This window comes from Rhinolophus sinicus, chromosome 2, assembly GCF_057876585.1.
Source record: "Rhinolophus sinicus isolate RSI-liver-muscle chromosome 2, RSI-T2T, whole genome shotgun sequence".
Lineage (NCBI taxonomy): Eukaryota > Metazoa > Chordata > Mammalia > Chiroptera > Rhinolophidae > Rhinolophus > Rhinolophus sinicus.
The window spans coordinates 12,852,946-12,870,256 of NC_142502.1; the positions used below are offsets into that span (position 1 = coordinate 12,852,946).

At 35.2% G+C, this 17,311-nt stretch overlaps 1 protein-coding gene across 18 annotated transcripts in view; it reads left to right on the top strand.

The window, feature by feature from the left end:
- The window catches only part of SYNE1 (spectrin repeat containing nuclear envelope protein 1), a 414,622-nt gene that overhangs the window by 93,071 nt on the left and 304,240 nt on the right, over positions 1-17,311 (top strand). For 12 of the 18 annotated variants that reach the window (XM_088795381.1, XM_088795372.1, XM_088795373.1 and 9 more), the window contains 5 exons: positions 3,761-3,844; positions 10,226-10,246; positions 10,706-10,798; positions 11,694-11,872; positions 16,077-16,273. In XM_088795381.1, coding sequence (XP_088651507.1) covers positions 3,761-3,844; positions 10,226-10,246; positions 10,706-10,798; positions 11,694-11,872; positions 16,077-16,273 — 574 coding nt within the window. The remainder of the gene's footprint in view (positions 1-3,760; positions 3,845-10,225; positions 10,247-10,705; positions 10,799-11,693; positions 11,873-16,076; positions 16,274-17,311) is intronic. The other 6 variants (XM_088795370.1, XM_088795376.1, XM_088795375.1 and 3 more) reach the window with 1 other exon arrangement.

Below are 17,311 nucleotides of genomic sequence, written 5' to 3' on the forward strand. Positions count from 1 at the left end.
CATGTAGTTCGAATTATAAGATCTTAAAGCTAGGACCAATTTCAGGAATAATCTCAGCATTCTCATTTAACAGGTAGGGAAACAGACATAGAAGTACAGTTTCCGATTTCACTGTTATTATTTATTCATATTGAGCCCTTCGAGATTCTGAATTACATAAATGAATTACTCTGAAATTATAAATAAGCCTTGGGACTCTTTATTTAAATTTTGAACATGTATACATTATGGTTCAGGACCACGTGAAAATGAAAAGTGTCATTTAGAGGAATGAGTATCCTAGGCTTTTAGAGCTTTCAAAGGGAAAATGTGGGCAAGAGCATTTTCCACAGGACCATTAATACTGTTCAGGAAATTTATAATTATCTTAGAGATAGAACTCGATTAGGACTATTATACTTACATCACAGTTCGTATAGCCCAGGACTCTGGCTCTGACCATGACCTTCTAGGAAATGTTTCCAAATGGCTTAGTATTCCCTTGGGCACCAGCAACTCAGGGTAAGGGCGGAACCTCAATATCCTTGGTCTCTTTAATACTTGGTCCAGTATTCTGTACAGGAAACTTAAGTCTCAAAAGATGAATACAGTGATACCCTCTTGTCTATGATTTTATTTAAGGTCCTAGGGAATTTTTAAATGATTATTCTTGAATTTCTCTACATCCCTTGATTATTATTTACAGAACATTTACTCTTCAAATCAACGAGTGCTTGTATGTTTTTAATGACACATAAACATAGGAACACTAAATTTATTTTTACACTTAACATTTGGTAAGAATGTAAAGAGAATTACTATTGAAAAATTAGAAGTAATAGAAGTAATATGAATAGAATTTAAGAAATGCAGAGCAACTTATTTCTCATCCATTTTGTTAAACTTCTGTACAGTATTTTTAAAACTCTAACACTTTTCATTCAAGAGGATCCTAACAATCCACTTAAAAGTGCACAGTGGGCCCTCTTAGGAAATCAGATCATCAAAGACCCCTTCACATTCACCAGGTAGCTTTATTAGTAATCATATATTTAGAGTAGAAGTCAAGTCTGCAACTGGGTTTGGCATCATATAAGTGACTACCTATCCATCTAACATTTGTGGAGTTCTGTTATGGATAAGGCACTACCTTATCCCCTCTAAGGAAAGCAAAGACGCGTGAGTTATGATCAGTATCCTCAAAGAGCTAGTAGCCTAGTAGAAAGGATCATTGTATTCGTTAAGGCAGGTTAAGTTGTGTAAAATGGATGCAGTTATGAGACGGGATGATACAATAGGTGTTTATAACTTGCTTACTTAGCCAGGATAAATCCAAAGAAGAAAGGCAGAGAGAAAGTATTTTCCCTACTAGATATCAGGTCTTACAATGAGACTATGTCACTTAAGACAGTGTGGTATTGGTACAGCAGTGGGTACCAATCCAGTCAAGTCTAGAAACAGACGAACCCGTGAAATGGAACTTTAGGGGATGTCAGTTCTGACGGGGGCAAAAGACAAAAAGAAAGTATTCAATAAGTGGAACAGAAAAATAGTTTATCCTAACAGAAAAAAAGATGACCTTGGATCCTTATCTCATGGCCTATACAAAAAAAAAAAAAAAAAAAAAAAAAAAAAAAAAAAATGGAGTAAGACCTAATGGCAAAAACACTTTAAACTCTTAGAGGAAAATATAGATAAATAGCTCTAAGACATCAGGATAGGGAAAAATCGTAAGGCACAAAATATTGACTGTAAAATATTGCTACATTTGACTAATATTAACCTTAGAAATGTTTTTAAATCAAAACCTTCCAAGAGTCTGACTAAAGAAATTAAAAATTGGTCAAAGATATTCACAATATGTGTTGTGAAAGGGTTAAGAAAAGATTATATCAAGAATATATAAAGTACATCTTCAAAATAATGAGGACAAACAGCCCCTTTAAAGGGAAACTTGGGCAAGAGATGCAAAAAGGCAAAAGGAAGCGTTACTAAAGAAAGGAGGAAGAGCTGTTTATGTGGTTGTTGATCAAATGAAGCACCAATGAAGACCACAATGAAAGACCATGTTACAGACATTCAATAGAAAAAAAATTAATATCTGTCAAAATCAAATGTTGGACAGGATATGCATCCATAGGATTATATTTGTATTGCTGACAAGAGTGAAAAGTAGTGCAAACACTTTGGGAGAGTTTGGCATTACTTTGAAGTTCAAAAGTCACATTGACTCTGATGCAGCAATTCTATTCTTAGATATGCATCCAGGAGAAACACTTTATGCTTGTCCTAAAGGTGGGATGTTGAATAATGATCTAGCAGCATAGGTCACAATAGACATAATCTGAAAGTGACCCAGATTCACATCAAAAGGAGAGTAGACCAATGGCACATAATATAGCTGTCAAAAGGAATGAAATACATTGACAGACAACAATGTGGATGGATCTTAGGAATAAAATATGTGGAAACTTAAGCCTCCAAAGATTAATACGGTGATGTCCTTTATATAAAGTTAAAAACTAAAATAAATATTATTTTAAGAACGCATATTCATAAAATGAATTTATATAAAGAGGAAAGCATTGGATTTGATTTAGTATGATGGTTGCCATGGATATAGGAAGACAGATGGATGGATGAATGGTGGTGGTATTGAGGGGTACGGCTTTCATATTTAATTTCCGGGTCCTGGCTTTGTTTTAGTTGGCAGGTTCATAGGTGTTTTTTACATTAAGATAGGTACTTAACTCAATAAATTAGTGAGCCATACATGGACCAACGATGGTACTATGTCATGTATAACATGTTCCCAAGTAATGATAAAAATCAAAAAATTTAGAAATCCATTTTCTGTTTAAATATATGTTTCAAATCATATCATACAGATTATTACCTGGTACGCAATTAACTGGAAAGTAAAATATACTTGATTATGAGTTTTAATGGGAGATTAACTAGTCCTGGTGTCACGGAGAAGAGAGCCTTTTACTAGTTATGTGACTGTGGAGAAACTATTTCACCTCAAGTATCCATTTGGTTCCTGTAGATGTAAAGGAGGCTAATGCCATCTACTTCATTGAAATTATTTTAAGTTTTACAATTAACATTCCACATGGCACATAGAAAGCACATCACAAATTTTAGTAATGCAAACACAGGTAACCAGAACATACTATTACGTGAATAACATTTTGAATCTCGCAGTCCTACTTTTTAACCTTGGCTCATATGCTCCATTTATTTTTGGTCATATGAACTGAGAAATGTTACTAATATCATCAATAACCTTTCATGTTAGTATTACTGAAAAAACAAATGGTGAGTGACCAAGCATACTGTTTTTAAGACTGCATTTTTTTAGAGCAGTTTTAAATTTACAACAAAATTAAGAGAAAAGTACAGAGATTTCCCATGCCAACCCTGCCCTCACACATGCAGCAGGAGTATTTTTCATATAAATACTTCCTCACTTACAGGAGTGAGAGTCTCAATAGACAACACAGGAATTTGTTGAATTTGTGCTCTAAGACATGCAGAAACCTGAAAGGCAAAAGCATCAACAGATAAGCTGAGAATGGATGCCTTTTATTGAGTAAATTAGTACGTTTTCAAGGTGCTGTGTGGATGATGCTCCTTTATGTATCTGCTAACATTTGTAGAAATTGAGTAATGCTGGTTGTTCCTGAATATCCTTCAAGTCTATTTTAACACACTAATAGATTGTGTAACTACCGTCCTGACGTGTGTGTTTGGGTCTATTCCTATGGTCCCTCTGTAGCCGTGTGAACAAGGACGGCGTCTGAAGCGAATCCACGCTGTGGCCAACATTGGCACGGCACTGAAGTTCCTTGAAGGAAGAAAGGTAAGGGCAACCGCACTGAAACACTATCAGAAGGGGTTGTGGGCACACTGACATTATCAGTATTGACTGTGGAGTCAAAACTCCGCCTGTAATTTATACGGCATGCACTTGCAATGCTATTGCGAAATAATTATACATTTACAGAAAAGTGGCAAAAAAGGGGGACAGAGATTTCAAGTCCGTAGTTCACCCAGCTTCCTCTAATGTTCAGAACTTACACACAGTGCATGTATGTATGTACAATTCTCCAACTAGGGAAATTAAAATTGATATGATACTAGTAACCAAAGAACAGACATTAGTCTCCTCTCATCCATTTCCCTTCAGTGTCTTCTTTCTGTTCCAGGATCCAATGAGTAACACAACTTGCATTTGCTCGTTGTAGCTCTTTCGCTGTCTTCCTTCTTTCCTTGTCTGTCATAACTTTGGCACTTTCGGTAACTGCTGGCCAGTTATTTTGGAGAATGCCTCTCAGTTTGGGTTTGTATGATGCTTTCTCATGATTATGTTGAGGTTATGCTTATGTGGCAAGAATCCAAGGAAATGGTGTATTCTTTTCAGTGCATCCCATTTTGCATGTAGGATCCTGACACGTCTTACTGCTGGTGATGTTCATTTTGGTCACTTGGTAAGCTCATCCACTGTGTTTTTTATGGTAAAATTATTATTTTTGCTTTATAATTGAGAAATAACTTAGGGGACATAACTGAGATCCTGCTAATATTCGGTTTCTTCTCAAACTTTGTTCACTGATGTTAGCATTGATTCCCTTCAGTAATTGTTTCTGTGCTGTTTGCCTAATGGCGATTTTGTATTTCCCTCATTCCACCTACATGCATTAATGGGAATTGTTCTGTAAGAAAAGATGTCCTTTCTCTCCCCCCATTTATTTGTTTTTTCAATTATTTATTTCGGCATAGACTCATGGATATTTATTTTATTCTATAAGTGTAAATTATTATTATTATTATTATTTTTACATTGTTGTTCAAATGGTTCCAGTTTTGGCCATTAAAAGTTTCTTCAGGCTGGCCCCTGCTTATCTTGTATTTTCTCTGCCCCAGTCCTGGAATCAACCACTTCTCTAAGGAGGCTTTGTTCGTTTTATTAGCAAATGGCATTTAGAAACAAATATTTGGGTGCTATGTGTGTCCATTACTACTGAGGTTTCATTGCTCCTAAGCCCTCTCAACAGACAGATCTAGAAAATATGTTTACAAACCTGGGGGCCTCTCTCTCTCCCTCTTCCCGCCACCCCCCCCCCATAGCTTCTCCTATACATGTGTGTATAAGCCATTAGTTCAAGCTGATGCTTCTGATTTCAGTCTAACACCACAAGGCTATTCTAGCTCTCCATGCTTGTTTGTTTCTTTCTGTCTTACAGTGAAAATCTGTCTTTAATCTACACTATACTCAATTGCTTTTCAGCTCTAGTGTGCAGCACATAAAATAGTTTTGGAATTGATAACCCATACCCCTATGAGAAACAGATTTGCTAACTGGAGAACAGTATTTGTGTGCAATTCTTTTGGTCCTTAGCATTATAATATCCAGCCAAAAGACTGTTTTCCAAATGTATTTACGTTACTTCTGTTCTTCCCATCCCTTTTAGTGTGATTATGTTATTCATTTGAAATAGAGTTAGGTAACAGAATTATATTCCATTTGGGTAACCCCCCACCCCACCCCCCCACACACACACCTTCTAACTGAATACTTTTTTGGGGGAAATGAGGCATTCCTGTGATTCTAAGAGTAAAAGTTGGAGAAGTGCCACTCCGCCTTCATCCTTGCTGCTCCATTATCATTTCCTTCTCTGTCACTCCCTTTCATGTTTCTAGGTAACCAGTCTCTTAGTTTCTCATTTCTTTTGCACAGATGTGCAGATGTATTTTCATATACCACCTCTTTCTTACATGAAGGGTTAACAACTATAGATACACTCTTGCACTTTGCGTTTTTCACTTAACATATCCTGGAAATCATCCAAATCAGTTCCTGGAGCTCTTCCTCACTCATCTTCACAGCTGCCTAGCATTCTGTTGTCTGGATATGTCAGTTTATTTAACCATTCTCTTGTGAATGAGCATTTAGGTTGTTTCTAATATTATTCAAATAGAAACAATGATGGAATTAATAACTGCATACCTACTTTCATATTGTTGGAAGGGAATTTTCTGGATAAATTCCTAGAGGTGTGATTGCTGGGTCAAAAAAGTAGGTGTGAATGAAGTTTTGTTAGGTTAGGTTTTGCCATATTTCCCTCCAAGATGGTTATACCAATCCCTTTAGATTTAACCTTTTCTAATTTGTCAGAATTCAGAAAGTATGTGTTTTGCAGTACCAAAACCAGCTTTATAAATGGATATCCAGATATTTCTGGAAAATAAAATGATCAGTTATTTATTTCTTTGTTTATATGCACTAAACTAATTCATGTACTTCACAATTGCATAATTAAATACTCTCTATAAGACAGAAACTCTGGAAAATACAGAATTAAAGAAAACTTAAAGAGTCTAGCTTTTAAATAATTTACAACTTGATAAATTCACTTGGTAGTAGAGTGAATCTGTATAAAGTTCAGTCAGTTCTCTAGAATATAAAAATAAAATTCCCCTTATTAGTTAATAGATTGGAGAAAAAAATGAATAACCTAATCTCTGAAAGGTATTGTTTGTAAAGAGGATCTGTTTTCACAGAAGACTTGTTTGCATAAGGTCCATTTTCACAGAACAATCCTAAGTAATATTTTTTTATAAGGTAGATTTTAAATATTATATTGACTAAGGGCAGAAGGTAATGCATTTGAATCTCAGAACAAAATCCAAAGCATTTCCCTTCCGTCTGTATCCACAAATCCCTAATCTCTTTTAATTAAAAAAAAAAAAAATCTACCTGAAATATGTAGTTTGGACTACTCTTTCTTGCATTTCTTTCTCTGTAAACTCACAAAATAATTGACTACAGGAAGATATGTGTTTTTGAAGGCCTTTTGTTGCCCTCCCTCTTACTGTTTATTTTTCTTCTTTACAATTTAAGAACTTATTCTCAAACATAGGATCAAGAACCTGTCTTTGATCTTTGTACTTACTTTGTCCTCCAGTTTGATTTCTTCTTTAGATAATTAAAATGTATTTAGTCCTTGGATTCTTGCTTGATTTAAGGAATAACGAAGGCACTCCTCACTCAAGTTTTACTAGAGAAAACGCTAGCATTATGTTTATTTTTCACTTGTTTACAGGGCTATTGAAAAAAGCATAGATTAGTATCTAATAAGATTTATGTATGTGTGACTCTGATGAATAGATCCATCACCACATCCACAAGTTTTTCTCTCCAAAGTGGAATCAGGGGGATCCTTCCAAACAGTAATACAAGAGGCCTCCCCGTCCATCTTTCCTAAAACTTGCCATAATGCAGACACAAAGGACATAAATTTAGATTCCTATGAGTTCCAGAAAGGTGATCTAAAAGATGAAGTGAGTGAGCGACTTACCATTGTATGAGGAGGATTGAGCAGTGCAGGCCTGTCTTAAAGAAGGAAGCAAATACTCATCTTGTTCCAACTAGAGTTACCCCCAATGAAATGCCAGCACAACAATCCCAGGTTTTCCTACTGAACAAGAAAGCCAGTAACCTGGATTATTATTAAAATCTATTTATTTAATATATTTGAGTCATTTATTAGATAATTCAGGGAGTCGGCTACCGGTATTGCTGTTTAGAATGGTTCACTTGACATGGCATCAGAGAAAGCAACTAGTATAGAGTGGTGATGCCTCTAGTCATTAGATTTTCCAATTTATCAAGAAAAACTGGTAATCTGGATTTTTTAATTGCATTTAAAAAAAATGTATTCCCAAATAATTTGAATATTTTTTTGAAACATCTGTGGGCCTTGTATTAGTCTGCTGTGGTTACCATAATAGAATACCACAGAGTAGGTGGCTTAAACAACAGGAATTTATTTTCTCATGGTTCTAGAGGCTGGAAATCCAAGATCAAGGTGCCAGCAGGGTTGGTTTCTTCCTGTCTTCGTGGCTTACAGACAGCCACTTTCTCTCTAGGTCTTCATAGGACCTTTCCTGTGTGCGTGTGGAGAGAGACAGCTCCTGTGTCTCTTTCTCTTCATATAAGGACACCAGTCCTATTGGATCAGGGCCCCACCCTTACAACCTCATTTAACCTCGAGGCCCGACCTCCAAATAAAGTCACATTGTGGGTCAGGACTTCAACATGTAAATTTTGGGGACACGCAATTCAGTCCATGCAGGCCTCTGGCTTGCAAAATCAAAATTTTCCAGGTAACATGAACCAAGTACAATTGTCTAATCCAGGATTCTGAAACACTCTATGCATCAGACTCACCTAGAGGTCTTGTTAAAATAGATTCTTGGGCTGCACGCCCTTAATTCCTGGGTCAGCAGGTCTGGGGTGAGGTCTCGCCTTCTGCATTCTTAACAAGGTCCCGGGTGATATGTTTGCTATTGCTCCGAGGAGCTCACTTTGAGAACCAGTGGTCCAATACCCTTCTGCTCTGATTTTATCCATCAATGTGATTCCATCCTCTTTTTGGCTTCTGGAAATGTTTCAGTCTCTTTGGATAACTCTCTATTGTCCCTCTAGCCTATTAACAACTTATTATAGGTTTGATAGGATTTTGTAAGGGAAAGAACATTGAAACAAACAAACAAACAAACAAAACACACAAAAACAAACAAACAAAAAAACCTGTGCTCCACAAATCCACTGTAGAACATACAGTTTTTAGGAGAGAAAATAATTATGGAAAACATTTTTCTTCACAAGTTGAGCAAAAGATCGTTAGGTTCTATAATAAGTTGAATATGTTAACTTCATGGTACAATTAGAGCTGGGCTGGGGTAGGAAATTCAACTTATATTCAACGACATTTTTTAAAAGAATGATATACAAGGAAAGGGAAATAATGTGTCCTCCGTGAAATGCAAGTCTCCCTCCGTATCTATGGGGGATTGGTTCCAAGACCCTGCAGATACCAAAATCCAAGGCTGCTCGAGTCCCTCATGTAAAATGGCGCTGTATTTGCATATAAACTCTTCACCTCCTCCAACATACTTTAAAATCATCTCTAGGCTACTTAAAATACCTAATACAATGTAAATACTAAGTATATAGTTGTTACACTGTATTGTTTAGGGAATAATGACAAGAAAAAAAGTTTGTACATGTTCAGTGCAAACAACCATCCTAGGCCTAGCTACGTAGTACATGTCGGCAACAACGCAACTTTTTTTTAGAGTTTTTTTGATCTGCAGTTGCAACCTGAGGATACAGAGGGCCAACTGTAATCTTACGGTTATTAGGATATATTATAAATTTATGGTCTATGGATTCTAAAATGGATATGGAGAAAATTCTGGAGAAGTTTTAAAACAGAGTAATCAAAATGATTATAAAGATTGTAGGAGCATTTTCTCAATCCATTGAGATTTTGCTTCCCAGCAATTGTCGTCAGTTTGGCTCAAATAAACTCTTATAAGCTTTCAAAAAAAAAAAGAAAAAAAAAAAAAGATTGCAATAGATTCTGTCATAAAAGGTTAAAGAAATATGATGTTCTTTATTTTTCGCAGACATGTATTATATGTCTTACACTATGCTAAGTTTAAAACAAGTAGACACATACACTTATAATCTATGGCAGTTCTCAATTTTTTCTGTCTTTGAACATAATGAATGAACATTACCAGTGAGACAAAATCCCATAGATGATCTCAAGTTATTTCCAGTAATTTTTGTGCTAGCTTTTACACTGCCCTTATTGATAAATAACTAGTAAATTTAAATGAATTTACCTCAAGCGTAAAGTATTTGTGGGGTGATTTTGCATCTGATAAATTTTTCTTAAAGTAAACCATTGACAAACTTCTGAACTTTATTATTATTAATAACACACCTCATGAAATCGTGGCTGAGAATGATTGAGCTAGAAGTTTAAGGAGTACTTTATTACTTTTTTTGTATTAAGGGATCATGACAATGATGAGCAGTTGTTAATTCTATAGAGATTGACTGAGATAAAATCCATCTTATTTGGACTTTGGAAATACCTTTTTTAATAGTTGGGAAGGCATTGAAATGAATAATTGAGAACAACTGTAGATAGATTAACATCTGTCCTGAATACTTCGTAGTTATCAGTGCCCAAAGTCGGCACCTGAAGCCTAACAGTCTCTTTTTCTTGACTATTTCTTGGCTTTCCTTTGTCTTTGAAATGTATTCCCCAAATCATGCTCTACATTTACTACCAACATTTTCTTTCACTTTGAACAAATAACGCTGATGTTGAAAGATTATTTATGTGTGTATATCATCTTCTCCCTTTGTTTTTCATGTCAGTCCATGTACAGAGGATCACCGGTTAGTATAAATTTAGAAATTTTAACTCCTGACTTTTATAGGTAGAAGAGAGCATAAGTTTCATTCTATTTGGTAACAAACTTCAAAGTAAGTGCATCTTCTTAAACTATTCACGGTTTCTCTTAAGTTGCAGTGACTTTCTGAATGCAAGGAATAACTTTTTTTTTTTTTTTCTGTATGGCATTTTGTTGGTAATTCTTTGCATGATGTCATGTTTTTTTTCAACTTTAAACATGTTTTTGAAATTCATTTTATAGTTATTTTTATTGTGTGCACCTAATGAACACTCCTAAAATTTCCACTGAAACCATGTGCTTGTTCGTTTTTATGGCTTATCCTACCACTGTACAAGTGTGACCAAGTTTGTTGATGTCTAATAAAGTGCTCATTATTCCATAATTAAGTGGGTTATAATTTTCCAGTATATTACTACCACAGGTTTTTGTTTTTTTAAAACAGATTAAATTAGTCAACATTAACTCCACTGATATAGCTGATGGCCGACCCTCAATTGTTCTCGGACTGATGTGGACCATTATTCTATATTTCCAGGTATTGTGGTACAGCTCCCTTTTCAGTTGATATAACATAATGGAGGGAGGGAGTGGGTGGACATTTTAATGATGCTGTCACTTGTCACACCTGTGGGGTTGATCCTTGAGCTGGCAGAAGAAATGTGACCTTCACACATCCGTTGGTAGCAGAATTTCCTCTTCTTTCCTGTAAAGGTGTTATAGATAGAACTCCCCAAACAACTCTGGCAAAAGTACCCAGTCTGAAAAATGGGCAGGACACAGTGAAGATGAAATGTTGGTATCAGAAGTTGAGAAAATTTTTCTTTGTTCTCTGGAGGGGAGCAGTTCCATGCTCCTGCTAGATACTAAGGGGAGAAAGTAAGTTGCTGTTCCATTCGGAATAGTGGTTCTGGAGATTAGGGGTTTTTTGTTGTTGTTGTTTGCTTGTTTGTTTTAAAAGACTGCATTTTTTAGAGCAGTTGTAAATTCCCAGCAAAATTGACTGGAAGATACAGAGATTTCCCATGTACCCCCAGCACCCACACATGCATAGCCTCCCACATAACCCGTCAGAGCGGTTTATTTGTTCCGATTAATGAACCTACAGTGACACTTCATCCTCACTCAAAGTCCATAGTTTACATTAGGCTTCACTTTTGGTGGTGTACTTTCTATGAGTTTGGATAACCATTAGGCTCTATTTATTAATCCGTGCATGTATTTAACGAGTGTTTATTACTACGCATAAGGTACAGTTTTAGATGCAGCAGAGAGTACAAAGCAGAGTTAAGACTCAATCCTGCCCCTTAAGAGCTGACATCTTGTCAGTGGTGTTAAGGCTGTGAAGATAAACCGGTTTTAGTTGGAAAAGTGGAACATCTGAAAGAAGAACAAAGATGATTGTTACCTTTGTGCTGACTATTGACGCACAGATTGAGGAGCTGACCAGCAACTTGCCCCAGCTGCAGCCCTTGTCCAGCAGCACGTCCTCCGTGGACAGCACCGTCAGCTCGGAGACCGCCAGCCCCCCCAGTAAACGGAAGGTGGCCACCAAGATCCAAGGAAATGCTAAGAAGGCTTTGTTGAAGTGGGTTCAGTACACCGCAGCCAAGTAAGTACCAAGAATTTGCTTACATTTGAAACGCTTGACTTTGAGTCATCAGTTTATGACTGAGTGCGTCCTCCAGTGGCTGCAAAACGTGAGGAGACATTTGCATGAATGGCTTTGCGTTGGGTCATGTTTCACTCTTTCCTTGAATTAAAAGATAAACACAAATCATTACTAAAGCTCTAGGAAAATGTTGCCATGAAACCTATTCCTTCTTGATGCATGTCATTGGGCCTGTGTAACTCAGTTGTTTAATCCCTATACTTTGATGAGCCTCATGAGGGCTAATTCTGTTTGTCATTGTTTGGACTTTCGCTCCTGTTAAATCGCCTTTACACAGATAAATCTGAGGTTTAAACTTAGTATTTCCTTCATAAGACTATTTAGTTCTATTTCATGATAGTGTGAACTAGGGTCCACATTTGGAAATAGTAATTATATTTGTTTTTGTTTCCTGAGACTTTCTAGCAATTTTAGTTTTTTAAAATTTTTCCTTTGTTTTTATCTTTTATCTGGAATGTAAATTCCTTTGTCAACTCCAGCTTTATGAACAGATAATTTGCTCCTAGTTTTGTTTCCTTCTGTTACATTAATAGGTATAATAAATTTTTTGTGGTTACATTTATGTGATAATGGTGGATACAAAAGTACTACTTTCAAAAAGTATCTTTTCATAGCAATTTCAATAGAGTTTTTAATTGATCATACCAGTATTTTGTGGCAAGATGGGGTCAGTGGTAAGAGCTCTTCACATAGAAAGTGTGCTTTTCAATTATTTTTCTAAATGACCTGTAAGTCATTCACTTTCAATTTTTTTTTTGTATGCCTACATATAATATGACTCTTACTCTCTACTTCTGGAAAATAGTTGTAAACAAGTACTTACCATTATAAAATATTGAGACGCTGAGCATAGGGAGTTCTATTTTTAAAGTGTTTGAGGAACAAAAACAAGGAGATAAAAAAGTAAACATAAAGAAGATGGAATTAATGTTACTAATGTAGATAGTTTTAATTTTCATAGTGTGTGGGTGTTTTTCTAATTTGGGGTATATTTTTTTTTTTTTATTCAAGTTGCACTCAAAAATATTTCTGAAAGCAAAGCTTTTGGCTCTTCAGAAACTGTAATCAAAATTAAATGAAAAGCCCTTCCTACATTGCTGGTGTGCTGTTTGCATTCCATCTACAGCAGTGTTACTAGTCTCTTTTGCAGTTTAACTGGGCAAGAAACATGCTGGGTAGGAAGAGACAGGTGACCACACACTATGACATTTGTCATGAGGCTATCACAATAAAAGTTTCTAATAAAGTAATATTTTCTTGTCCATTGTTTCACACATCATTACATTAACTGAAAATAAATTGAGTTTCATGTAACATTATAATAGCTTGAAGTAAAATTCAGATTTAATGCTGTGGGAGTTTTCCTGCATTAGTTTTGTTTCACACATGGTGTGAGGGGTTTCAAAGATGTGCAGGGGTCAAATGATAATTAAAGTCATTTCTACAACTTGTATATTTGTAACATCAGTGGAAGTTGTATGTTACTTATCTGTATAAATGTCCAGATTCATGGACTCAAGAGTTCTCGACCCATCAGCATATCAATGAGATACATTAGCTGCATAAATTGTAGAAATTTGGGGAGATGACTGTTTTCTGCCATAAAAGTGCTGTAATGAACATGTCATACCATTATGCTACTGAATTATTGATAATTTTTCTCAAAGCTGCTTTTTACACTATCCCAGGCTGCATTTTTCAGGCAATTTCTTACTTGACATGGATACAAGATTTGAGAATCTGTACCCATTTTAGTATATGACGTGTTCTAAAATGATAATCTGTGAGAGTCTGTAGTCTGAAGGTTTATCAGTTTGGAAAAGACTAAAGATGGTGAGAAAGGATAAAACATCCAGTAAACACCAGACAAATTGTCAGAGTTTATTCACTGTTTTCATATAAAATTTCTAAATATTTGGGAAGTAATTCAAAAAATAGCTTCAGCCGTACAGGATAGTTATGTTCCCCCTCTTTCTCTCCTTTTCTTTTCTTTTCTTTTCTTTTCTTTTCTTTTCTTTTCTTTTCTTTTCTTTTCTTTTCTTTTCTTTTCTTTTCTTTTCTTTTCTTTTTTAACCAATTTCTTCTATCAGTATGAAGTGTCAAAAATAAAAACGTTTGTTACAGCATATCTGACATTTGCATACCTTATTTTCAAATGGCTGAGAAGAAAAATCGTATTTTAGGATAAAAACTAACAGGATAACCAAACAAATGAAGATATGTATCTCAGATCTCTTTAAAATAAGTTAAAGTTAATTTGTAGTAGAGGGCAGAATTGTCTATAAACAGAACATACTTCATCACTTCTTTAAGTGATGTGTCTAAGTTTCTTTGATTTTGTATCAAAGATTCTTAAATGAGAGGTTTGGACTAGAATTAAAACTTTTTAGGACTATCACCAGTACTTTGACCTAAAACAAAACATTGTAGGAGCACACGTGTGTGTGTGTGTGTGTGTGTGTGTGTGTGTGTGTGTGTATTCAACGAATACAGAAGAAGGAAATGTACTGATGTTTTAAATTATTCCAACATAGTAAGTACATAGGAAAACATTTTATATATTTGTTTTTGAAAATGTCTAAAACAATAAACAAGTTCAAGAAAAATCAGAAAATGTGAATTACATGATGAATATTTATTAGCTAACTGTTTATTTACATCCCACCTTATTTTGTTAAAAAATAATTTGAGGTAGCTTTAGAGACTGTGAATACAAAAATAGTTATAATGAGGAAATGTGGGCAAAGAGGAAATTTAGATAGAAAAGTAAGATGAAGCCAGAAGCGAATGTACAAATGAACACATAACAGGAACATACTGCTCAAACTGGATGGATTTTGGCCAGTACGTCAGATGTTGGCTGAAAAAATATATATTTGTACTACCAAAGACAGGAACTCTAAAAGAGCTTAAAAAAGATACTCAAGGTTACTGTACAAATACTAAAGTATTACACAATTGTTTTTTCAATGTTTATTTATGAAGCCAGTGATTAGATCCAATGATGGTCTTTTTAGGACGATGTAGTTTATGCAAACTGAATATACATTGGTGAAACATAACTTAAAGTGAATCTTGTTTACTGAGATAAAATTTAAGGGCACTACCCACTTTCTATATTAATCAGTTTATCATTCAGATATATTGTACCTTTCAGTTCATGGAAATTTTGAGAATATAGGGTAAAAAAAAAAGAATTGAGTGATGTTATTTCTGCTGTAATGAGACTGATTTTTTAAAAAGAAACTACCAGAATATTTTATCCATTGAGTGTTACCTAATTAATGGATCACCTTTAAAGGCTCTAGACTTAAGGGAAGTTGCCGCTGCTCAAAGGTATCTTTACTCTTTTGGGAACTATCTTTACAGCCGACAAGTTACATGTAGAAAAAAATTACTCATGTGAGTTGCCTCACTTCTGTTTTCAACAATAAACTATTACTACTAACTTGAATCACTTTAATTATTGTAACTGGCTTTGAATTAATCAAACCCCCCACCAAAAAACAAATACTTGCCGCCAGTGCAATACCCTCAAGGCAATTAAAAAAAAAAGAGTTTAGAAAACAATTTGATCTGTGGGGGAACTGGAGTCATTTGGCTTCTTTCTGACTGATGTGCAGATAGGACCAACATCCATCTGCATTTGTTCATTTTAACGCATTTGATATAAATCAGACACAATAGACAAAGTTTATTATCTATTATGTCCGTCATAACCTGTGTGTGTATAACAGCTTACTCATCATTATCATTAACAATATGTTTGGTATTTTATCCAAAAAATATACAATGATGAATTATTATCATTTTTGGTGTTTTTCTAATTTTTCCTTTTTTAAAAATTTAGCTAGACAGTTTTCTCGGAATTGATTTCCTTTTAAAATGTGCTTTAAATTGAATATCTCAATTACTGAAAATTTTAATATAAAAAACTGTAAGTATGGAACCAGAATTTCTACATCTTATCTTCTTACCATCTAAACATATTGTTTTGTTTAAATGTTCTCAAAACTGGTTAAGTGATATAGCTAACTGCACTTCATTCATTGCGGGAAAGGATTGGACTCTGCATGAGGACTTGAGGAAAATGCCTATCATCTCTTAGGAATGTGACATGATTTTATCTTTTTTTCACATGAAGGCAGACTGGAATAGAAGTGAAAGATTTTGGGCGGAGTTGGAGAAGTGGGGTTGCCTTTCACTCAGTCATCCATGCTATCCGACCAGAGCTAGTGGATTTGGAAAGGGTGAAAGGGAGATCTAACCGAGAAAACCTGGAAGAAGCTTTCACTATTGCTGAGACAGAACTGGGGATCCCCAGATTACTAGATCCCGAAGGTATGTTGAGTAACTGTTGGTTTATATGTCTTACACCCAGTAGGTTTATATATCTTACACCCAGTAGGATTATATGTCTTTCACCCAGTAGGTTTCTATGTCTTATACCCAGTAGGTTTATAGGTCTCACACCCAGTAGGTTTATAGGTCTCACATCCAGTAGGTTTTTATGTCTTACACCCAGAAATTGCAGATGACTTTCAAGACTCTATTAGAGGCCAGAACACTTGAGAGAAACACACACAAAATAATACCTTCCTGCACTGATTTTCTTTTGGAAAAAATATTTGCCTCTGTATTCGGGAGCAAAATATAGCTCGCTCTGAACAGCACTTGGACATAGGTGGTCAGCTAGGTGAACTGTACTTACTCACTATACATGTGGGTGGAATGAAAGTTTTAGAGGTGTGTGTTTGGGCATGGGATAAAGGAATTACTCTATTTGTGTAACAGGGAAGAAATAAAAGATTATTGGTAATAATGTCAGATCATAGCTTTAAAATGTCAGTCATTAAATACTTACAAATGATGATAATCATCCAGTGTTTTGGTGTCAATCAAGAAAACTACACAAATGATTGACTCATATTTTCCATTCCACTGAAAGACTGTGAATTTTAAGATTTTCTGGACATGGAGTTAACTCTTTCAACCTTCAAAGGACAATATTGATGCCTTTAATAAACTTTATGAAACTAAGTCATTATTTTGAAATGAAAGGGTCAAAGGGAATTTTCCAGATGTCACAGATAATTTATTTGGCCATTATGGAAATGTTTGTTAGTGAATACAGAAATGTAAATACCATGTAAATGAATTATATTTCAGAATGAACATTTCTAGCTCTAAAACAGTGTCTAGGTGGAGACACTTGTATTTCCAAGACAAGTTACAGGTGGACCCTAGTTAGTCTCTTCTGAGATAGGGGAGCAGCCTGGTGATCCCTAGCAATTTTAGGAACCTGCTTAGGGCTCCCAGATTCAGTAGGATAACCAAGGCTTTCCACCTTGTTTCTGCACAAAAAGACCCAATAGTATC